We start from the raw sequence: 24,242 nt of genomic DNA, 5'->3' as shown, positions 1-24,242 counted from the left end.
TGTGGGGATCTGGCACTGGGAGAAAGAGCCCCTGGAGCATCTGGCATTGAAGGCCAGTGGGGCTTGTGCGCAGGAGCTCCACGGGACTGGGGGAAACGGAGACCCCATTCCTAAAAGGCGCACATGGACTTTCACGTGCACTGGGTCCCAGGGCAGAGCAGAGGCTCCATAGGAATTTGGGTCAAACCTGACTGCAGTTCTTGGAGGACCTCCTGGGAAAATAGGGGTGAATGTGGCTTGATGTGGGAGAAGGACATTGGAAGCAAAGCTCTCAGGAATCTTCAGCAGCAGTGCCTTTCTCTGGAGGTGGCCGTTTGGGAAAAATCTGGCCCCACCCATCAGCGCTGAGAAGCCCCAGGGCAAACAACAGTCCAGGTGGCATCACAGCCCTGCCCCTCAGTAAACAGGCTGCCTAAAGACCCCCCAGGCACACAGCCACCTCTAATCTCACCCAGAGACAAAGCCCCACCCACCAGAGGGAGTAGAATCAGCTCCACCTACCAGTGGGCAGGCATCAGCCCCTCCCATGAGAAAGCCCACAGCAACCCCCATACCAACTTCAGCCACAAGGGGGGCAGACACCAGAAGTAAGAGAGGCTACGACTCTATTATCTGTAAAAAGGTCACCACACCCAAAACCTATAAAAATGAAAAGACGGAGAACTATAACTCAGATGAGGGAGAAAGGAAAAACCCTAGAAAAACAGCTAAAACTCTCGTGGTCTGAAATAAAAATCTACATTGCGACTGGTAAAGAACCATCTCTTTTCTTAAGTGTATGTGAAAGTTTCGTGTTACATTAGGAGCTAGACTTTCTGCCCTCTCCTCGGCCAGATCAGCTCCGCTCACTCGCATCACTGCACAAATATCAACTGAATACACTGTAGGAGCTCGCGCAGTATGCTAAGTTCTGGGCTGATAAAAGCTAACAGATAATTTGAGCCACTGCCTGGAGGATGGACCTGAGACTCTATGGACCTGTCCTGCACTAGCCTCCTCCCCGCTCCCCAGATTCGGATTCGGGGGACGGCAGGCAGGTGGGCTGTGTGAGAACTCTGCTGGGACAGCACAGGGCAGCACCAGCTGGCTCAGGCTTGGGTCACTTTCTGCCTGTTTCTTCAGAAGCCAGGGCTGTTGCAGTTCTCATCAAGGTTCTAATTTGCTGGGGCGGGTGTGTGTGCGCGCGTGTGTGTGTGTGTGTGTGTGTGTGTGTGAGGATTCAAGGGTAACTATATCCGCTTGATAGGATTCTTGTGAGAAGGTTGTGAAAAAAAAACCTCTCTCAACAAGGAATCAAAGGAACATTTTGGCCAATGATATGGAAACTCCTTTCCTATATTACATATCTTCACAAAATGCTCAGATCTCAAAGGAATTTCTCATTATAATTAACAGGCATCTGATAGATGGATATATATGCATGTTATAAATACTAATTTTAAGTAAGACTCGTTATGACCACACTCCTAAATGCTAGACATACAAAGGGAGCAAGAATGACTACAGGGAGTTCCCGTTGTGGCTCAGCGGTAATGAACCCGACTATAATCCATGAGGAGGCGGGTTTGATCCGAGGCCTTGCTCAGTGGGTGAAGGATCCGGCGTTGCCATGAGCTGTGGTGTAGGCCAAAGATAGAGCTTGGATCCCACATTGCTGTGCCTGTGGTGTAGATTGGTGGCTGCAGCTCCAATTTGACCCTAGCCTGGGAGCTTCTATCTGCCTAAAAAGACAAAAAAAAAAAAAAAAAAAAGAACGACAAACAAAGACAAGAACGGACAAACAGAAAGAGCGACCGCCTAAGTCTTTCTCCTGCTTTGTCTCATCTAACCGTCTTAACAACCCTCGGAGGTGGGTACCATCTCTAATTCCAATTTTTCAAGATAGGAAACTGAACTCCAGTCAAACCGGGATTTGAATTCAGGTCAGTGCAATTCCAGGGCTGTGGTCTGCCGTGTCCTCAGAATACACGTGGACAAATACTATGTGGTTTGGGCTATTCAATGAGCTCTCCAGAAAAAAATCAATACACAGCTCTGATTCGCAGCATTTGCTGATGTCTCACCATAACCAGACTTCAAGCTACCAACACAGCATCAGTCAGTTTGCCCACTTCCTGAGTATTTAACAAGAGGCTCTACAGCACACGGGGCGGGGGGGGGGGGGGGTCTTGCATGGTGACCAGTAGCTCAGGGTCAAAGCTGTAAAGTCGTGGAGTTCCCGTTGTGGCTCAGTGGTTAACGAATCTGACTAGGAACCATGAGGTTGCGGGTTCAATCCCTACCCTTGCTTAGTGGGTTAAGGATCCGGCATTGCTGTGAGCTGGGGTGTAGGTGGCAGATGCATCTCGGATCCCACATTGCTGTGGCTGTGGTGTAGGCCAGCAGCTACAGCTCCGACTAGATCCCCTAGCCTGGGAACCTCCAATGCTGTGGGAGCGGCCCTAAAAATGGCAAAAAGACAAAAAAAAAAAAAAAGCTGTAAAGTCGCAATGAAGTGTAGAGAAGATCTAGCATGATTGCAGATGCTAGCGTTTCCCCTTTGGCCCTCCTGAGGTGTACCCGGCCAACCTTTCAGTTCTAGGGCAGCTCTTTGCAGAGAGGCCAGCTCTCCTAACTCCAAAGTTCTCTCCCAACAGTATCAGCACTGCACTTTCCCAAAGCGCTTTAATTCCAAAATGCTCTTGGTTTCATCTCACCTTTCGCCCTCACCGACCCAAGCAAATTGTTTATTTCCAGTTTTTCATTAAAAAGGGGGCAGGGGAGGTTTCAGAGAAGCTTGAACCGTGGCTCCCAGCCACAGGTCAGTCAGAGAGAACTGGACCTCAGTTGAGCCTACGGTTGTTTGAGTCCAAGCCTAAGAGCCTCACCACCGACATTATTTCTCGTGGGGCACATATACCCAGAAATGTATCTGGGTTTAGCGCTTTTCCTCCTGGGTGGTTCTGGCTCAGAGAGTTCAATCTTATCAGCTAAAATCTGGCAAGCCGTTACTTCTATCTCAAGGAAGCCGCCAGGAAGGAGCGAGGTCTGGGCCAGACCTGTGGGGACTGGAACCAAAGGCTCTTCCCTCTGAGTTCTCTGTGGGGCCGCGTGCCTGCAGCCTGAATGCAGGAATCTTTCAGAGGCCCTGACCCCTGGGCAGATACTATCACACCATTTTTTTTTTTTTTTAAGCGAGGAAACAAATCTCAGAAATTTTCAAATTCTTGAGCCTGAATTTTCATAACAGGTGGGCTTGGGGGCAGCTCCCACGGGAGGGCAGTGCCCCAAGGCACCCACTTGGCTTAGGGAGAGAAGCACTGACCAGATCTAGCTCTTTCTTAGGCTCCTCCTTCTGCGGCTTCTTCTTGAGTTCCAAGAGGTTGTTTTTCTGGCCCTTGCACTTCTTGCCACCCCCCTCGTCTGGGTTCTCCAAGGCTTTGGTTCCACTGAGCTCCACAGAGTAAATTTCTGTTTTCTGAAAGAGAAGCAGAGGCAGGTTAGCCTGAGGCAGGCAGGTGTTTCTGGAGACGCGCTGAAGGCCTCCAGGGCAGGACCTCGGGGAAGAGGCCGCCCTCCCTCTGGTGCCCCCTCCCAAGAGGTTCTCTCCCCCTCCTGCAAACAGCAGTGCCAGCCTTTTCTCTGGCGGGGGTGGGGGGGCGCAGGCTGGGTGGGCACCTGCTTTTCCTCAGGAGACCCCTCCCTGGGATGGGAAGTTATTTCCCTCTAACCCTAACCCCAACCCCACCAGACTCTGGTTTCTTGGGGGGAGTAACCCATTTCCCCCAGGACACTCCTGTGCACCCCGTTGGGGGGGTGTACCTGTTTCCCCCAAGACACTCCTGCACCTCCCGTTTCTTGGGGGGAGTAACCTATTTCCCGCAGGACACTACCGAGTGCCCTGTTTCTTGGGGGGAGGTACCTGTTCCCCTCAACACACTCCCGAGCACCCGGTTCCTGGGGGGTTACCTGTTTCCCCCAGGACACTCCCGCGCGCCCCGTTTCTTGGAGAGGGTACCTGTTTCCCCAAGGACACTCCTGAGCGCCCCGTTTCTTGGGGGGGGAGTTAGCTGTTCTCCCCCAGGGCACTCCCGCGCGCCCCGTTTCTTGGAGAGGGTACCTGTTTCCCCCAGGATACTCCGGCGCGCCCCGTTTCTTGGAGAGGGTACCTGTTTCCCCCAGGACACTCCTGAGCGCCCCGTTTCTTGGGGGGGAGTTAGCTGTTCTCCCCCAGGACACTCCCGCACGCGCCCGATAACGGGTGCGCAGCGCCACACCGCTCCTGAAGCTCAGCGCCCAGGACGGCTTCAGGACCACCGCATCTGTGCAGTGCCCAGCGCCGCTCTGGGAATGGAGCCGGCCCAGGACCCCCGGGGGCCCGCCCCACGGTTGCGTCAGGGTCTCTACCGTGCCAGCCCTGGAGTTCCCACTGAGGGCGCTTTGGGCTGGGAGAGGAGAGAAGCCGAGCAGCGGCCAGTGGGAGCGCTGAGCGGAGCCCGCCCTGCTCTCCCCTCCCGCCCCGCGCCTTCGCGCCCCGGCTGCACGCACCTGGCTCATGGCGCGGGCGGGGACCCGTCCTCTCGGGCGGGCGGGCGGGGGCCGGGGCGCCGGGGTCCCGTCGGGCGGGCGGGCGTCCGGGCACGTGACGGGGTCCCGCGGCGGCCGAGGCTGGCGGCTCGGGTCCTGGCTCAGGCGGTGCAGCGCCAGCCCGGCCCGGGAGGTGGCGCGGCCTTAAATGCGCTGCCAGCTCCGCCCCCTGCCGCGGGCTGCGCTCCGGGCGGGCGTGGGGTCCGGTGGGCAGTGCCGTGGGGCCGCCCCGACCTGCAGCCCGGAGAGCTCCGGGGAAAACCCCCAGCCGCCTTTCTCTTTAGAACTTGCTTTGCTCCAAAGCAGGGGGTGGGCGGGGGTGGGGGAATGGCAGCTCCCGACAGCGACCCTGCTGTAAGGTGTCCCGGCCATAAGGGGCCCGGGATTATCCGGGAATGGAGTTGGGCAGAGCGAACTCGGGAACAGCCCGGAGAGCCTCTGCCGAACAGCCGCATATCTGCAGGATCCGGAGAAGGATGGAGGGGCTGTGAGGTCGGAGGGCTCTGGGAGGAGGCTGCTGGGAGGCTGGGCTGGGCTGGACCCCCACCCGCCGGTGGGGCTGGCCGTCTCCCTGTCCCCTCCCGCAAGGGCGCATCGGCCCCCTCCCCCCGCCCCACTTCCCTTCTTCCCTCCCCCTCCCATCCCTTGCAGAATTTGAACTCGCATCCACCCCCCACCCCCTGGAGCAGGGCAACACCAGTGAGTCACTCCTTGACTAAGTCCTGAGGGACAGGGAGACTCCTGTGGCATCTGGTCAGATCCACATATCAGGTTCTTTAGAGGCCAGACTCTCGCGGCACCTGCTTCTGAGGTGAGAGCTGTGTAAGGAGATACAAACGTGGTGTGACACGTTTCCCCCCTTGCTGGGAATCCCAGAGAAGAGCTTTTGCTGACACACGGAGGCTGCGGCTCCGTGTTTCTGGACAGACGGGAGTGGAGGACCGGGACCCTAGGGAGCAAACGCCCTGCCCACTGACTAATTCGGGGGAGGGGGGGCGTGCGGGGGGGAGGGATGGGACAGAGGCAGGTGGAGGAGGGGCGCGCTAATGGACAGGAGATCGAAGGGGTTGAAAAACTCTAAGTTGTAAAAACCCTCTTGGAGAAGATTGCTGTCCATCTTGGTGTCAAGTTTGGAAAAACCTGGGTCACTACCCGCTGCACAGAGAACACTCCCCGAGCTGCCTGGTCCTGCAGAAATCCTGGCTTCCAGGTGCCAGTCTCAGGGTCCTGGATGTGACCTCTGCCTCTCCTCCCTGCACCCACCCTACCTGCAGAGTTGTCCTGCCCCAGAGCTTCCCCTCCCATTGCTCCTGGAGGGGGAATGCCCCCCAGGGGTGTGTGATACAGGCACCTGCAGTCGGCCTCACCTGAGAGAAAGAGTCGTCTCTTTTAGGCCCCAGGGGTCATCTCCCACGCTGCTCTGGGCCTTGGACCCTGACCTGCCCCCAGTTCTAGTGACTTCTCTTCGAAGGGCAGGACAGGCTGAGGTACAACCGGGGGACACTTCCTCAGCCCCAGAGACTGTGATGGCAGCTTCTTCTTTTTCTTTTCTTTTTTTTGGCTTTTTGCCTTTTCGCCTTTTCTAGGGCCGCTCCTGCGGCATATGGAGGTTCCCAGGCTAGGGGTCTAATCGGAGCTGTAGCCGCCGGCCTACACCACAGCCACAGCAACGCGGGATCCGAGATGCATCTGCCACCTGCACCCCAGCTCATGGCAACACCGGATCCTTAACCCACTGAGCAAGGGCAGGGATTGAACCCGCAACCTCATGGTTCCTAGTCAGATTCGTTAACCACTGCACCATGAGGGGAACTCCCTATGGCAGCTTCTACTGAGGCTGTTTTCCTGTCCTTGCTGAGTCTCTTCCAGGAACGGCCTCAGTGACAAATATTCGTCAAAAATACATAAGCATTCCCAGTTTTTTTCATCAATTCATCCACTTCATGTATTTGAAACTGCACCAGACATGGGGGTTGGCTGAGAGAAATGGTGCTAAGTTTGTTATTCTCTGCCTTGGAGGGACTTGCCCTTGAGTTGAAGAGGCACACGAACGAGTCAAGGGTAGTACATGATCCAAGACAGAATAGAATTTAGCGCTAAATGGTATAGGCTCCGAGTGCTAGGAGTTTAAAGGAAAGATGGGGGGGGAATGGCAAGATTTTATTACTTAGACTTAATTATCTGGGGTTTTTCCATCCCCTACCCTCCTAGAAAGATGAGAGGCAGCTGATCCTGTATGTGTCCGTTACCCCTCCTGGTCCCCGGGGGCCTCCCGTCGCAGTCCTGGGGGTGGGGAGGGGTGGGGTGGGGGAGGCATGTCAACAGCCAGTGGAACATCAGGCGCTAAAGTACCTGGAAGAGGAAGTTTCCCTTCCTGCCTCCCGCCCACCGCCCTGCTCTCCCACGCGCAGCCCCACACACCTGCGTCTGCTTGCCGGCTGGGCTGTGACGAGGCGGCATTTCTCCACCGGAGTTGGAGTCACGATGAAAAAACAAAAACAAAACAAAGCTTCCGTCAGGCACGCTTCTGCCCCGTTTCCTCATTTCTTCCCTCGTATGGGCGTTCGCACATCCTGCAGAAAGGAAACCCGCTTCCAGAAATCGGCACCCGTGGCCAGATGGACAGGGTGCCCCAGGGGTGGGGTGGCCACAGGGGCTCAGGCGCGTGCGGGGGCAGCCACAGGCTCGGGGAGGGGCATATAGTGCCCCCAGCCTTAGGGCACTGCAGCACTCTTTCTCTGTGGCTTATTTGGGGTAATAGGATCCTTATTCAGAAAATTATCATGTTCCTTATAATAAGTGATTGAAAAATACTGATTGCATTCTGAAGTCTTTGATTTTGTTTTGTAATCTTAGGAGGAACACATATCTTCCCCACTTGAGTCATCTTCGCCTTTATCTTGGAAGTTGTAACATACCTATGTATGTAACATAGATAACACCTAACATGTATGACCTGAAGGGTAGCATTCATATGAACATGCCTGGTCCACTTTGCAGGAACTGGCCTCTTCTGAGGTGTGAGGGAGTCTCTCTTGGTCACCAACTGCCACATTCTTCAGAGCTGGGGAGCCAAACGCAGACACCCCGCGATTTAGTTAGACCTCTAATGTTTCTCGGACGTTTGAGCTGTGTCTGTAGCACCACTCCAGGACCTCCCTCTGAAGGAGCTCTTTGAGGAGATAAGATCGTTGCCCCGGGTGGGACAGTCAAAGGCCTGACAGGTGCAGTGCTGAGCCGGTGAGCGGAGCCAGTCTGCAGGACAGCCGAGGAAGGCACGCGCAGTGCAGTTTCGATCACGTCCAAGGGCGTTCTGAAGGCTGGGTGACCTGACACAGGCAGGGGAGCGAGGAGGGCACAGCTCCTGCAAAGATGAGACCGTGGGCCTTTCAGGGAGGGGGGCGGGTGGGGGTGGGGGCAGCTGGAGAGAGGGGTCCTCTTGGAGCAGCAGGAGGTCCAGCTGTCAAGGGCCCCATCACTCTGCCTGGGGGAACACTTGAGGATGAGAGGGGCATAAAGGAAACAGCATTTGGAGAAAACGAGGCGTTCTGCAGCAAAAGCGAGGCCCTGGCGCGGTGGGGTGGCCGCCGCTGCCGCCACGCGCAAGGCTAAAACCCAGCTCCCGTCCCTGTAGGCTGCTGTCAGCTGGCAGTGCCAGTGCGGCGGCATGCGATTGACCAACGCCTGGAGTGGGTCAGGTCCCTAAGCAGCTGCTAATTCAGATATAAATATTGCATGCAACACACTTACACTAAAAAAGTGTTCCTTGTTTGGCTAAAGTACACGTGTAACTGGATGTCTTTGTTAATTGCTGACATTGGCGACTTTGCTCCCGCTGGATGCTTGGGGGTCCGTCACTGCCCATCAGCAGGCACATCTGGGATGCTGGCCTGAGCCTGAGCAGTCTTCCATCACTAGAAGGGACAGGAAGATAAAAATGTTCAGACTTTCTCTTTTTCCATGGCAGCCCCTCCCAAGAGCCCACATGAGCTGGATTTGTCAACCTGAATGAGTGTGGAAGTAAGCTGTTGTTGTTGTGTTTTAAATCAAATATCTCTTCAGCCAGAAAATTCTTCCCATTGTGCAGAGGTCACTTTCTCAGAGCTGCTAAGAGCGCTGAGGGAATTTAAGGCTGTCTCAAGACCAACTTTCAATTTTAGAGGCAACCAGCAGAGGGCGCGCATTCCGTAACCACTTGGGACTCAGGATCCAGGGTGAGATCAGAGCCCCCAAAGGCCACAGGCAGGCACTTAGGCATGGAGAACCTAGAGAACACCTGTTGGCTTGGCTCCTTCGTGCCAGATACTTCATTTCTGATAGATCAGTGGACACCTTGCTAAAAGACAAACCCCAATGAAACAAATGAGCAAAAAAAAAAAAAAAAACACCAGTAAAAGAAGAGAAACAAGAGTTGCTTTGTGGTGCAGTGGGTTAGGACCTGGTGTTGTCACTGCAGCGGTTTGGGTTGCCGCTGTGGCGCTAGTTCGATCCCTGGCCCAAAAACTTCCACATGCCACAGGTGCCGTGTGAACAAAAAAAGAAAAGAAACAAAACTCTGTTGATAACCACCACACAGAAACAATGAAAACACCATGATATAAGAAAAAAAACCAGGAGTTCCTGTTATGGCTCAGCGGTAACAAACTCAGCTAGTATCCATGAGGATGTGGGTGCAATCCCTGGGCTCGCTCAGCAGGTTGGGGATCTGGCGCTATTGTGAGCTATGGTGCTGGTCGCAGACATGGCTCAGATCCTGCATTGCTGTGGATGGGGTGCATGCTGGCAGCTGCAGCTCCGATTGGGCCCTTAGCCTGGGATCCTCTATATGTTGCACATGGGGCCCTAAAAAGAAAAGACAAAACCCCCCTACGCAGTGTCTCCTTCCTCCCAGGGCGGGGTGGGTCTTGGAAACGTCTTCCCTGAGACATTCTCCGAGTAACAGCCCACCTCACGCCCGCCTCCTCAAAGGGCTAATGCACCCCCAGATGCGGCTCTTTGGCACATGAATTGCTTTAAGCTGGTTATTGTCAAAGAAACGGCAGGCGTGGGAAAAACTGCGCGCCGAGAAGGGGTTCCCCCTTTGAGAAACACCTGCGTTTGCAAGGGAACTGTCCCCAGGGTCCAGAAGCCATCGACAGAGACGGCAAGGACGGGAGGAGGCCGAGCAGCCTGGCCCTGTGACTGTGCTCTCCCCGGTCCTCCCAGAACTGCCCCCCAACACCCTCTGGGGTCTCCGGCTGCGGACGGTGTTGGCGGCGGCGGGGGCCTGGCCCGTCCAGGTGAGTCACTCCGTTTTCCTGGGTCTCTCCCGGGGAGACCAGGTATAAACTTCAGTTTGATTTTCTCCTGTTAGTCTGCCTCAGGTCCACTTAATGCTAGAGCGGCCAGAAAGACCTAGAAGGTGGAGGGAGTGTCTTCCTCCCACAGCCCCGAAGCTTCATGTCATTTGTCTGTCTCCCACCAAGGCAACACAGGTAGACTGGGTCTCTCAAAGGCACACACGGTGACGGGCATGGCAGGTGCCTCCACCATGTCCCAATTCTCTTGGGGGAAATGAAGGAATACTTTAAAAATATTTTAAAGGGAGATCACATGATCTGACCTTAAGACCCTTGATTTTAGTCATTGACTCTTGGAATTATGAAAGTTTTCCTTATAAACTACGGGAAAAATTGTACAACTGTTTGCTTCTATGTATGTGGGGTCCTAATGAAACAGAAGAAAAATGATTTACATTTTTTTGTGAAACCTAAAACATGAAAGTCGATACTTATTTCCAGCTTGAGGGAGAGGCTTGATCATTTCTTCATAAATAGTGTGGAATTGAGCCTGCAGACCCGAATTTCAGTCCTGGCTTTCTGGCTTCAGGTTTGTGGGCTGTATTTGCCGGACAAGACATCTGACATTCTGTGGCCGCAGAGGGTGTGAGATGAGTAGATCAATGGTTGGCAAACCTGCCTGGTCACAGAATCTTCTGGGAGTTTAAAAGTTTCCCGGACCCCACATCCTGTAAAACTGGAGTAAGTCTTGAGGTCTCCCTGGTGGTTCTCATGGGCCCGTGGGCTTTCGGTCCTAGGCCTTCGGCTGTACATCCTGGGGCCTGGACTGAGAGTCACGTCCGTGCTCGGCTGTGAGAAGAGGTTGGATGGCTGGACCAGGTGGTGCTGGTGCAGCCAAGGTCAAGGGCCTGACTCTAAAGTCGTTTCTGACTCCAACACACCAGGGTCTGAGAACCTTTGCCTCGTCTTTATAAGTGTTCATGTGGCAGCTTTACTGCATTTAATTAAAGTGGCGCTTTGCTCTTGTCATTCGAGCTTGCAGACTTGTAGCCACCTCCTGACACAGCACCGCCCTTGTTCACAGAAAAAGGGTGTGGTGTACGGGTGAGTCAGCGCGAGCCCCCGCCACCGCCAAGGAGACGGCCAGGCCTGCACGATTACCAACAGCAAGCAGGCGTTGCGGCCTGGTGCTGGCTCTGATTGTGTGTCACTGACATTTGCATGGAGCTTTTCATACACAGGGGTCTTGGTTCATTCTGCGGACAACTCATTGGCTTGTGATGACCCCAGAGTCCCCACATTTCAGCTTCTTTCTATATTTTAAAAAGTGACCCATGTGTGTTTGGGCAAAGGCAGAGAAACACATCGCAAGTGTGGCAGGGCTTCCAGCTTGAGCCTAGGTGGTGTCCAACACCGGGCCCTGCCCGTTTGGCGGGAGGGCGGACCATGGAGGCACCTCCCTGAGGCGGGGAGAAGCGAGGGAGGCCACCCCTGGTGCAGCACGGAAGCCTCGGTCCCTGGGAGGACCTGCAGGGCTGTCCTGCCCGCTGGGGTCGTGGTGCATCTGGGGCCCATGGAGGGGCCAGGCTTCACCCTGAGGGCCATGGGCAAGTGTTCCACAGAAGTGTCCCACGGAACTTGTGGGATGTGGCGACAAAGCTTCCTGTCTGGGGGGTGGGGTGTGAGCGCAGCGTGACCAGGGCTGGAGCGGAGGAGGGGAGGAGGGTCGCTATGTTTCCTGCACCGGGGGCTGCAGGCGAGGTTCTGAGTGGGGGAGCAGGGCTGACAAAGCAGTGCCCTCGGCCCATGGGGATCGGGGTGCTGGGACCTTTGCAGGAGACTGTTCAGCTCAGCTCAGAAAACGCCAGGCTCTGCTGCTTGTCCTCCACCCCTCTGTGTAAGAAGCAGACTGTCTGCAGGGACACTCACCACCCCTGTCGCGAGCGAGCAAGCACGTGGAGGTCCTTGCTAGTCTAGGTGATGACAGGGGCCACATCACCACTTCCAAGCACTACTTCCCCCCCGACGCTTGGAAGCAGGTGGTGACTTGGGCGCCTTTCTTGTCCTTCTTACCCTCCCTACGGGGCTGGGGAGATGAGCTGGGGTCGGCTTAGACTAGAAGACGCTGCCTGTCCCAGGGGCTGGGCCAGATCCTCTGCCGGGAACATTGCCCAGCTGCCATGAAGGGCATGCCCCGTGGAAGCTAGAGAGCTGTCTCGGTTCAGCCACTCCATCCTACTTCTGATGTAACATTTCAGGGCCTGGAAAGTTCTGACTAAAGCTCCGTGGCGTTAAGCTCTGTGGTTTTATGTGTCAACCTGGCTAGGCCTGCTACCTGGCTTTTTTTTTTGGGGGGGGGCGGGTTGTGCTTACAGCAGGCAGAAATTCCCGGACCAGGGATCAAATCTATGCTATGGCAGTGACTGCACCGCAGGAGTGGCAACACCAGATCCTTAACCCACTGAGCTGCCAGGGAACTCTGATGCAACCCAGCTTTTGATTAAACACTAGTCTAGATGTTGCCATGAAGGGATCTTTTAAAGACGTTATGGGCAGTTAAATCAGTAGACTTTGGAGTTGCCATTTTGGCTCAGTGGTAATGAACCCAACTAGGATCCATGAGGACAAGATTTCGATCCCTGGCCCTGCTCGGTGGGTTAAGGATCTGGCATTGCCGTGAGCTGTGGTATAGTTTGCAGACAGGGCTCAGAGCCAGTGTTGTTGTGGCTGTGGTGTAGGCTAGCAGCTGCAGCTCCAATTTGACCCCTAGCCTGGGAACCTCCATATGCCACAGGTGTGGCCCTTAAAAAAAAAAAAAAAAGCAGACTACCTCTCATAATGTGGTGGGCCTCATCTAATCAGTTGAAGGATCTAAAAAAAAATGAAAAGACTGAGGTCCCCCAGGAAGAGGGAAGTGCGCCTCCAGATGCCTTTGGACTCCAGCTGCAGCATCAGCTCCTCCCTGGGTCTGCCTTGCCGACTGTGAACTTGTCAGCCCCACGACTGTGTGAACAAACTCCTGAAAATAAATCTATTTGAACATCCTATTGGTTCCATGTGTCTGGGGAATCCTGAGCTAACACAACCTCCTTACGTTCCTTAAGTTCAGCCTAGCAAACCTCACATAGAACTTTTATCACCTAGAGAAGGAATCAAATGTCAAAGGCTGTTTTCAGTCATTTGTGCCTTTCAGAAGGGGGTTTATGGAGAAAAGCTGCTGATGTTATCACCACCGGATATTATCATCAACTTCTCCATTTTCATAAACACTATTTTACTTTATTTTTTGCAGTGCTCACAAATTTATATACATACCTTTTCTTTTGGCACAACCCATGTCCCATGGAAGTTCCTGGACCACGGATCAAATCTGAGCTGCAGCTGTGACCTACACCAGAGCTGCAGTAGTTGAATCTGTGCCTCCAAAGAGACCAGCGCTGCTGCAGTGACCACACCAGATCCCCAACCCACTGCACCACAGAACTCTGATACTGTTTATCTTATCAGAGTCCCCAAATGTGCACCATGGACTCTTAGTTCTGCCACATAGTCATAAGGACAAACACAGGCAGCAACGTTTTGTACTGTGCTCTTTTCATCCTTGGAAAGTGCCATGCTATTAGCATTGAAAAGGTGCTAGGACCCCACCAGCCTCCCTCAGGGGGCCATTTACTGGAACAGAAAATCTGATTTTATAAGTTTGTGTTAATAAGAAGGAGATTTATTTAATTTGCCCACGCACAGTTCTCCGTCCGCCATTGCCATATGCAGAGTCTCACCTGCGCTGTGAGAATGCGTTGCCCCTCCAGGGAGCTGGCCCTCTACCAGCAGGGAAGCCGAGGGAGCCCTTCCTTCCACCTCTGCCAGGAGCCCAGCAGGGCAGGTGTTAGCGCAGCATTGACCATGGGCTTGAGGGTTTGGAGGGTAGGAAGAAGTAATAAGAATGGTTTCATTCAAAAGTTCACAACATTATTTGCATAAATATATCCACAGTAGTGATTTTTTTTTTTTTTGTCTTTCTGCCTTTTCTAGGGCTGCTCCCAGGCCAGGGGTCCTATCGGAGCTGTAGCTGCCAGCCTATGCCAGAGGCACAGCAATGCGGAATCCGAGCCGCATCTGCAACCTACACCACAGCTCACGGCAACACCGGATCCTTAACCCACTGAGCACGGTCAGGGATTGAACCCGCAACCTCATGGTTCCTAGTCGGATTCGTTAACCACTGAGCCACGACAGGCACTCCCACAGTAGTGTTTTTTAAATGGCAAACATTCAAAACTATTTGAATGTCACAAAGTGGGCTATAATTAAAATTTACAGCATATTAACATGAATGAATGTTATGAGTTAATTGGAAAAATGGCAATCGTGCAGAAAATATCAACTCAAGGACACGCATAAGTGAAATAGGTGTAAATAGCAAAAAAAAAAAAGGTTGTATGTACAATGATAACCCTTACGTGGAATTTTACGTATGTATGTCAGCGACTGTGAGAGAAGTGGAATGACCTTGGTGGTTGAGAATGTGACATTGATGGCGTTCCCTTTACACAATGGTTCGAGTTTCTGAAGGAGCAAGGTACAAACCTCCCAAGTGTGTGAGGCGGGTGGTCATGTCCCCAGGGCTTGCCGAGGACAGACATTCGCGGGAGGGTCAGTTTGATGTGTCCACGTGGCAACACTTCAGACCCCGGACTTAATCCAGCGACCTTCCGAGAGGTGCTGTGGGGTGTTTTGCAGAGGCAACTGGTCCCTAGTCGGTTGGACTTGGGCGACGTAGACGGTCCTGGAAGATGCGTGAAGGGACCAAAGCCCTCTGGTGAAAAACTCCCCCTGCAGGACACCTGACGGCCCCGCGGTGCGGGAGCCATGTCTCTGCCACCCACTGGGTGACTTTGGACCAGGTGGCCACTGCGCTCGCGGGACAGCCGATGGAATTCAGCGGACTCCCCAGCAGGTGCGTGCGGCACAGGGACCGATCCGGACCTTGGGACGGAGTTATTTCTGCTATGTGGCCTCTTCTTCATTTTTCTGACTCGGGGCAAAAGGGAAGGGAGGGTTTGTTGATCCTCCTTTGTAAAGTTCCACAGAAAGTTTTATGAGGCTGATAGAACTTCCTTTGAAACGCTGGAAACTATGTGCCTGGCCCTCCCCCTCCACACTCTCAGAATAGCTAGCACAGGCTCCTTGAGAGCGTCTTGTGATCCTGCTCACTTCGCTGAGAGCGGGTGGCCACACCCAGGGGTCTGGAACCCGACAGGCAGGGTCCCAAGGAAAGGTGGCAAAAGTGGATCCCACGGCGATCTGGCGATTGCCGCTGTGCAAACGCACTTCCCACCTCGCAGTCACACAGGAGTGTCAGTGCCAGGGTCCAGGGACCTGGCTGGACTGAGATGCCCAAGGACAAGGACAGTGTTCTCACAGGCGGCTCTCTTCCTGGAAACCCGGAAAGCCCATTAACTCTAGAGGCAGGGAGATGGGCGAGAAAGTCCTCGAAAATTCCTTCCAGGAAAAATGAGTTCATACCTAACAAACAAGGTTCAAAAGGTATCTTCCAGGCCAGGGGCAGAGCTCCGGGTGCAGGAAGAGGACACCCCAAATACATGACCTAAATTAAACTTTGCAGTTTCCTTATGAGGTCACAATATCCTTAAAATAGAACTTCCATCTCTGTACTCATAAAGTCTGTGTCAATATGGATTTAACACAGGTTGGAAAATTATATCTTCGAGGCCAGATGTGTGGTTTGCACAAAAGATTGCTTCCTCAAGAGACTGCCTCATTTGGAACCAGGAAGGCTGGAAGGAGAGTTCTTTTCTTTTTTCTTTCTTCCTCTGTCTCTCAGTCTTTTTCTTTCTTTTTCTTTCTCTCTTTCTTTCTTTCTTTCTTTCTTTCTTTCTTTCTTTCTTTCTTTCTTTCTTTCTTTCTTTCTTTCTCCTTTTTTTGGAAGAGCTAATTATAGCTGCAGCAGAAGTTGAGTTATTTTTATTTTATGGGGAATGTAGGGGAATATATAGAGCCTATGATATAACTTTTAAAGTAAAACACAACTGGGTAATTGTTTACACGGGGAGTGTTCCTTCTCTGAATGGACCTGGAGGACCTCCGGGTAACTTTCACCTCCCTCCTTGTGTAACCTGGTGACTAGCATGGTCATCCTCCCTTTAAAAAGGAGAAAAGGGAGTTCCCGTTGTGGCTCAGTGGTTAACGAATCTGACTAGGAACCATGAGGTTGCGGGTTCGGTCCCTGGCCTCGCTCAGTGGGTTGAGGATCTGGCGTTGCCGTGAGCTGTGGTGTAGGTCGCAGACGCGGCTTGGATCTGGTGTTGCTGTGGCTCTGGTGTAGGCCGGCGGCTACAGCTCTGATTAGACCCCTAGCCTGGGAACCTCCACATGCTGCAGAAGCGGCCCTAGAAAAGGCAGAAAGACAAAAAAAAAAAAAAAAGGAGAAAAGTTTCCTGGTGAGCACGGCTCTTTCCGACGATGTTAGCAAGTATATGCCAGTGATTGAATCTGCACCATTCTTTCCTTATCTTCTGGAATTAGAGAGCTAACCCTTTAGGTGAAAAACACTCTATTTGATGAATTCACTAAAATGTAAAGAATGAAAAACCATGGCTCTTAACTTGTCATTTTGGTAGCATTGAGCACCGGTGACCAAGTCCCTGCTTCTTTCTTTCTTTCCTTTTCTTTTTAGGGCCATGCCTGCGGCATATGGAGGTTCCCAGGCCAGGGGTCGGATAGGAGCTGTAGCCGCCAGCCTACACCACAGCCACAGCCACACAGGATCCGAACCACACCTGCAACCTACACCACAGCTCATGGCAATGCCGGATTCTTAACCCACTGAGCAAGGCCAGGGATCGAACTTGCAACCTCATGGTTCTTAGTTGGATTTGTTAACCACTGCGCCACGACGGGAACTCTGACAAGCATTTTATTAGCCTCAGACCAACCATTTTCAGACAAGCATATAGTTTCTGCCTCCCCTTGCCGTTTATAGTTGAAAACAACAGGATATGAGTAAGAAGGCAGTTTTAGTGATCATTTTATTAAAAAATTAATTTTTCCATAAAGTAAGATATTCGTGCACAATTTTGGAAGTACCCACTGAAGTATCGCATTTTATTTGAGTTCATGTATTATGTTCTGTTGTTTAGAAAATACTAACATTTACTAAACCAACTATAATGGAGAAAAATAAAAATCATTTAAAAAAGAAACTGTTAACATTTACATTAGTTAATTGATTACATACATGATTGGTCAGTCAAAATACTCTATTTAAAGATTGGGCAGAATAAACTACAGTCATGATAAAAGCAAGTCCTCCTGGAAAGGACATAGTCTCCCAGCTTACGGACAGCTCTCTTCTCACAGTCGCTGCTTCACCTCAATCTTTCCATCGTTAGCTATCATTTAGTCAGTGCTCACTAGATGCCAGGTTCACTATAAATATAATTTTATTAAAAAGTTTTGGAATTCCTGTCATGGCGCAGCAGAAATGAATCCGACTAGGAACCATGAGGTTGCAGGTTTGATCCCTGGCCTCGCCCACTGGGTTAAGGATCCGGTGTTGCCCTGAGCTGTGGAATGGGGTGAAGTCTCGGCTCAGATCCCGCATTGCTATGGCTGTGGTGTAGGCCGGCGGCTGTAGCTCCAATTCGACCCCTAGCCTGGGAACCCCCATATGCGGCAAGTGCGCCCCTAAAAGGACAAAAGACAAAAACAATTTTTTTTGAATTGATGTCTCATTGACATTCAAATTACAAAGTTGTCACGAGACATGTTTCTACAATACTTTCTTAGCCTCTTTGCTTCTATTTTCTATGCTGAAAACTCCATCTTGTCCTGCCTTACTTTACCCCCCATCCCTGCTTGAAAAACAGTCGCAGTGCTGGTAAATGACTTAAGCTTAAGAACAAAGACCTAAAGGCACAAATTATTCATGTGGTCAGCTGATGAGGACAAAATGCATTGGTCTAGGCACGCCAGGTTGCTGCAGAAGCACAATGGCAATTCTCTAGAATGCCATGACGCCAAGCTTCCTCAATGCTCACGACTGTTAAATGCCTAAAGGTCAGAATCAAAGCTTAACCAGCTACCGGCTATGGGACTTTTAAAATAATTAAAAAAAACCTACATCCTGCACCTGCAGCTCCCCTGACGTCATCCTAAAGAGCACAGCCAAAGCAGTGTGGTATCTTGAGGCGGGGCTCTTGGTCCCTGAGACCTTGAGTCCCCAGTTCCCACCTTTACTTGAGATGAATGCCTCTGTGTCTTGTTCTATGTTAGCTTTTCCCTTGAGTTTCATAGCACCCGTTCTTCAGCTCTCACCTGCTGAGCTGGTCTCGGCACAAAGTGATACACACGGCGGCTGAAAGCTTCCGGCGGTCCTTGTCTTCAGAAATCATCCCCTTGACCGCTTGCTGGGGCACAGATTTCTGCTGCCCGAGGAGACCCCGGCGCTACAGTGTCTGACTTAGGTTAGGAGTTGCTACACTGAACACGCACTGAGCACCAATCATGCAGCGGGAATGAGACTCAGATCGCCAACGTGGTGGGTGTGTGAGAAACAGAACTTTCTTTTCTAAAACAGTTTAATTTCTGCTTTGAACTCCACTGGCCAGGGGGTTGAAAGTCCTGGTGTAAATGGGGCCCCCGCCTCTCCCTGGTGTTGGCTCTGTGCAGATCCGAGGCCTTGGGTAGTTTAGGCCAAGCTTCTATCCATGAATCTTCTGTCCTCCTAGAGATGGAGGGACACGGGAAGCTCTGGGTGCAAATCATCTGGCAGCTGGGGCTGGGTGGGGGGCGCTGCCAGCCGGAGCCCTGGCCTGGTTGGTCCTGGTGCCGTGACCTGACCATCCTCCAGCTCCAGGGCAGCTGTGCGATCCCTCTGGTCTCACGTGGAGAGGAGACCAGAGTCCTGGCACCAGGACGTGGAAGGAGATAGCAGGAGAAACACACCAGCGGACAGGATGTTTCCTCAGAGGAGGGATCTGCTTCCATTTACATGATAAAGTTTGTCACTTGTGAATAATGAATTTTTTTCTGGCATACTCCTAACATCTTTTGCTTCTTATTGCATTGGGTTGCCCTCCAGATGCTGACTGGGTGTCTGACCCTGCCCCCACTTTAAATGGACTACGTCTCAGTTCACAGTTAGGTTTGATGTTTTTCGTAGACGTTTTTTATCAGGTTAAGGAAATCCTTTTTAATCCCACATTTGCCAAGAGCTTTAATAAACATCATTTATTTATTTATTCAATAATAACTCAGTAAAGAGAAACTATAACAGATACTGAATAATTGTTGAGTTGCGATTATTCTTCTGCAACTATATGAGGTAATCATGTGACTTTTTGTTTCTAGACCATTTTTTAGAATAGTTTTATTTTTGTAAAAATTTTTTTTTAATTTTTTTTTTTTTGCTTTTTTGGGCTGCAACTGCAGCACATGGAGGTTCCCAGGCTAGGGGTCGAAATGCAGCTGTAGCTATGCCACAGCCACCTCAACACCAGATCCGAGCCTCGTCTGTGACCTACACCACAGCTCATGGCAAGGCTGGATCCTTAACCCACTGAGGAAGGTCAAGGATCAAACCTGTGTCCTCATGGATGCTAGTCAGATTCCTTAGGCACTGAGCCGAGACAGGAACTTCTAGAATAGTTTTAGATTTATGGAGAAATTGAGCAGATGGTACAGCACAGAGAGTTCCCATGGACCCAACACACCACACATACACTTGGCCCTGTAATTAACGCCTCGAGTTAGTGTGGTGCAGTTGTTAAAACCCACGGACCAGTACTGATACATCGTTGCTCACTGAGGTCCACACATCATTTGAATTTCCTTAGTTCTCCCAAGGTCCTCTTACTGCTCCAGGACCTCTTCCAGGAAACCACACTCGACTTAACTTTCTGTCTCTCTCAGCTCCTCTTGCTCTGACACCTCCTCAGACAAGTCCCGTGATTTGGACGACCTTGGCAGTTTCAAGGCACAGTGATCAGGTATTTTAGTTGGAAATTTGTCTCATGTTTTTCTTTTAAAAATTATTATTATTATTATTATTTTGTCTTTTTAAGGCCGCACCCACACCATATGGAAGTTCCCAGGCTAGGGGTTGAATCGGAGCTGTAGCTGACGGCCTCCACCACGCCCACAGCAACACAGGATCTGAGCAACACAGGATCCGAGCCACATCTTCGACCTACACCACTGCTCTCATGGCAGCACTGGATCCTTAACCCACTGAGCAAGGACAGGGCTCGAACCTACGTCCTCATGGATACCAGGCAGTTTGTTTCTGCTGAGTCACAGTGGGAACTCCTTTCTTTCTTTCTTTTAAAGGAATTATTTTAAAAATTGTGATACAACTGATCTACAGTATCATATTGGCTTCAGAGGTAGCCACGTGGATGCGATGTTTGTTTATATCGTGAAATGAACACCACAGTAGGTCTCGCTCACAGCCGTCGATGCACACAGGTACACATTCGTGTGCATGTGCGAGGCCGACTTTCAGGCTCTCTTTCAGCAGCTCTCAGTCACACAGCACAGTAGAGGGCGATTAGCTCCCCACACGGTGCTCAGCATTACAGCCCAGGACTTACCTGTCTCGTAACCGCAAGTTTATACCTTTTTTTTTTTTTTTTTTACCTTTTTACCTTTTCTAAGGCCGCACCCGCGGCATATGGAGGCTCCCAGGCTAGGGGGCCAATCGGAGCTTTAGCTGCCAGCCTACGCCAGAGCCGCAGCAACGTGGGATCGGAGCCACGTCTGTGACCCACACCGCAGGTCACAGCAACGCTGGATCCTTAACCCACTGAGCAAGGCCAGAGATCGAACCCGCAACCTCATGGTTCCTACTCGGATTTGTTAACCACTGAGCCACAACGGGAACTCATGCAAGTTTATACCTTTTGACCACCTGTATCCATCCCGTCCCTTCTCACTCCGTCTTTTCTGTTTCTGAGTTCATTTTTTTTGTTTTGCTTTGTTTTTTAGGGCCTCCCCCTCGGCATATGGAGGCTCCCAGGCTAGGGGTCCAATCGGAGCTGTAGCCGCTGCCCTACACCACAGCCACAGCAACTCTGGATCCAAGTTGTGTCTTCGATCTACACCACAGCTCACAGCAACACCGGATCCTTAACCCACTGAGCAAGCCCAGGGATCGAACCTGCAATCTCATGGTTCCTAATCAAATTCGTTTCCACTGCACCACGATGGGGACTCCTTGAGTTCAGTTTTTTTTTCAGCTCGTCAGTTTTCTCCACTGTAAGTTACTCTCCCAGCCACCACCCATTGTTCACTCTTGGAAGGAAAATCGCCGTGGGCCACCCCCACCTAAGGGGTGGGGTATTGCGGCTCCTGTCCCTGAGTAATGGGGGGTTTTAACAGCAACACAAACTGACAGTGTTTGTTTTTTCCAGGTGAATTCAGTCCATTTTATTTTGGCTACCTTTTTTTTTTTTTTTTTTGGCCTTTTCTAGGGCCACTCCTGCGGCATATGGAGGTTCCCAGGCTAGGGGTCTAATCAGAGCTACAGCTGCCAGCCTACACCACAGCCACAGCCACAGCCACACCAGATCTGAGCCGCGTCTGCGACCTACACCACGGCTCACAGCAACGCTGGATCCCTAACCCACTGAGCAAGGCCAGGGATGGAACCTTCAACCTCAAGGTTCCTAGTGGGATTCGTTAACCACCGAGCCACGAGGGGAACTGCTACTTTGGCTACTTTCTTCTACCTTCTCACCTCGGAACTGTGCCCCTTGCTGAATCACTGGAGACTCTGACACTCAAGAACTGTGCTGACAGATCATCTTTCCCCAGAAACAGGCAACGGGAAGGTAGAGGTGGCATGATGGCTGCTCTCCGCTGGCCTCTGGGTCCGGGGCCTGGTTCCAGCCAGAGTTGGGGCTAAAATGACCCTCTCAACAGGCATCTTTACACTGTTCAGTTGGGAAGACAGTTGTCTACAGTCGGGCATATCTGCACAAGGGGTAATTCAATACAGTGAAAAGAACACTGGATGAGAGCCTGGAAAACTGTTCTTCTGTCTGTTAACAGCTGTCTGACTTACCCGGCTCCTTGGGGAGCAACCCCGCCTGGCCCAGGGCCTCGGATGCCTGGACCCAATGAGGCCGTGGTGATGGAATGCTTTGTATCTGTAACAACTTCTATCTGTGGCCTGAGAGCCTCAGGGCTGCTTACCTGTGATGGCCACCGCCCAGCCCTTAGCTTCCCCCTCTGCTTAGAGTCTCCCGCAGGACGTGGGGTCTCGGAACGTTGTGGGGTAGCACAGATCTACTCACTGCGCTAAGTGGAATAACTGGGAACAGGCTGACTGGGGGAAGGAGGAAGCAGAAGCCGGAATAAACATCTCTCGAATTTTCCTTAGGCTCAGTCACTTTATGGCCTCATGGAATGACTCTCTGCACGGAGCCTTCAGAATCCGTTGTTAAACACCCCCTCCTGAGAGCTGAGAGGAGAAGAGGGTCACAGTTCACCCTTCCGGGGTCACTTCCACAGTGACCGTGGGCAGGTGGTGTGGAGACAGATAGTCGAAGCCGTTTACTGAGTTATTAGCACCCACGGGGTATGGTTTGGGGGGATCTGCAGGTCCCTGTAAATCTCCAGTATCTGCAAAGGGCTTGAAATTCTATTATTGCAGTTTCCTCCCTGCGGGTCCTGAAGGCCTTTTGATTTCTAAGAGCTTTATTGCAAACATACACGTGACTTTGGCACTTATCAGCTGGACACTTCAGAGAGCCAGACGATGACAGGAAGGGTGAAGGGGGGGTCGGGGGGCACAAGTGGCGGCAGCGGGCAGGAGGAACTTTGCTCACTTCCCAGCTTTGTTGAAGGCTGGTCCTGGTCTTAGTTTGTATCATGTGTGCTACTTCCCACGGTGTCTGCTCGCAACAGCCCTGAGACACACGGGGGCGGGCGAGGGCGGAACCACGCCTGCCTCTGCACTCAGACTCGGGTCCCGTAGGCAAGACTCATCTGTAAGGGGCTCTGCCCTGAGGGGGCTTCTGGCAAGACGTGGCAAGGCTACAGCTGCCCGTGCAAACGCCCGGCATAGGGTGGCGGAGAGTTCCCATAGAAGACACCCTTTCAGGTCGGTCAGTGGCAGAAGGTGACACTGTGGGAGTGGAGATCCTGGACCACTTCCTGTTTCCATGAATCTCGGCCCTGCATCTCTCTGGCTTAAGCAAGCCGTTAAACTAGTTTGAAGAGGCAATTCCAGAATAGTTGGCATAATTCTACACTAAGGTCTGTTCCTGGAGGAGAAAGTGGGTGAAAGGCCCTGGGACACCCATTAAATCTTGCAACTGTGAAAAGACTCACCCCCTGCTGCGGATCTGAACCAGGCTCCATCCAGCCTCACCTGGCCAGCGGCCACTGGGAAGCGAGAAAATCTCAGAAAAATTTCAGTATTTTCCTTCTTATATTTTCTTGCTCTACATTTTCAAGTGAACGGCCCGCTTTCACGCTCCCGTTTTTCTTTCCTCCGGGGAAATGTGCTCACTGTCTGTGTTCCAAAAGCCTCTTGTCTGCCTGCTTGGAAGCGAATGTGCTTAGCAGGAAAACTGTACCGGACTGATCCCTCAGTGCTGGACTGGAACTCCCACCGGGAACCTCGAATTCAGGTGTGAGGATGTGACATTCCTTTCGACACTGCAGGTTTGTAAAACAGAGAGAAAACTCTTTGTTAGACAGGACTGTGCTCTGAAAGGTTTATGGTCGGGCTTCCAGTGGAGGAAATGAGGAAGTGAAGAATTCCACAGTCGGCCAAAGGCTTCCCAGCCAGACGGGCCATGGGGCGCTTGTGTAGCAAGGCCTCGACTCCAGTCCTAGAGCAATTGCAGCTGCAGAGCGAAGGAGATTCTGTAGGAATTGTTTCTGTGAGAATATATGTGTTCAGTCAAACAACTGATCAATAATCAAATAAATGTTTGCTGAGGGCCTATCATCGATGCTCGGCCCATGGCAGAGAGTGCATGAGTGACGAGAAATCCAGGCGAAGCTCAGCTATGCTGGCTGGACAGGTGACTGCAGGTAGGTGGACCCCAAGTATGAAGACTGCACTCAAGGAGGTCACGTTGTCTTGCTTAGCACCACTGGGCGGCTGTGCAGCGGGGAGGCCCTTCTCTAGAGCGGACACGGGACCCGGGACCCCTGCCTGCTCTACAGCACTCTCGCAGCTCCCAGGCTGATGGAGGCACTTCTGTCCTGCTGTGTGGCTTCCAAGGTTGCCCTGGAGATCGTCTTCATCCCGGCTGGAAAGGAAGGACACGGGGAAGTGCAGCGTGGGAGCTCTTTATGGGCCAGACCCAGAAGGGGCACGTGTAACTATTTATGGTCGTCAGCCAGGATTTAGTGAGTGGC

At 52.1% G+C, this 24,242-nt stretch overlaps 1 protein-coding gene across 1 annotated transcript in view; it reads right to left on the bottom strand.

The window, feature by feature from the left end:
* The window catches only part of ATP12A (ATPase H+/K+ transporting non-gastric alpha2 subunit), a 29,086-nt gene extending 24,518 nt beyond the window's left edge, over positions 1 to 4,568 (bottom strand). The window contains exons 1-2 of the mRNA XM_047756355.1: positions 4,528 to 4,568; positions 3,305 to 3,457 (exon numbers count right to left, since the gene is read on the bottom strand). Of these exons, the coding sequence (XP_047612311.1) occupies positions 3,305 to 3,457; positions 4,528 to 4,536 (162 nt within the window). The 5' untranslated portion in view covers positions 4,537 to 4,568. The remainder of the gene's footprint in view (positions 1 to 3,304; positions 3,458 to 4,527) is intronic.
* Positions 4,569 to 24,242: the final 19,674 nt, after the last annotated feature.

Source organism: Phacochoerus africanus, chromosome 13, assembly GCF_016906955.1.
Source record: "Phacochoerus africanus isolate WHEZ1 chromosome 13, ROS_Pafr_v1, whole genome shotgun sequence".
NCBI lineage: Eukaryota > Metazoa > Chordata > Mammalia > Artiodactyla > Suidae > Phacochoerus > Phacochoerus africanus.
The sequence above is the reverse complement of the archived record's forward strand: the minus strand, read 5'-3'. Positions and strand labels throughout refer to the sequence as shown.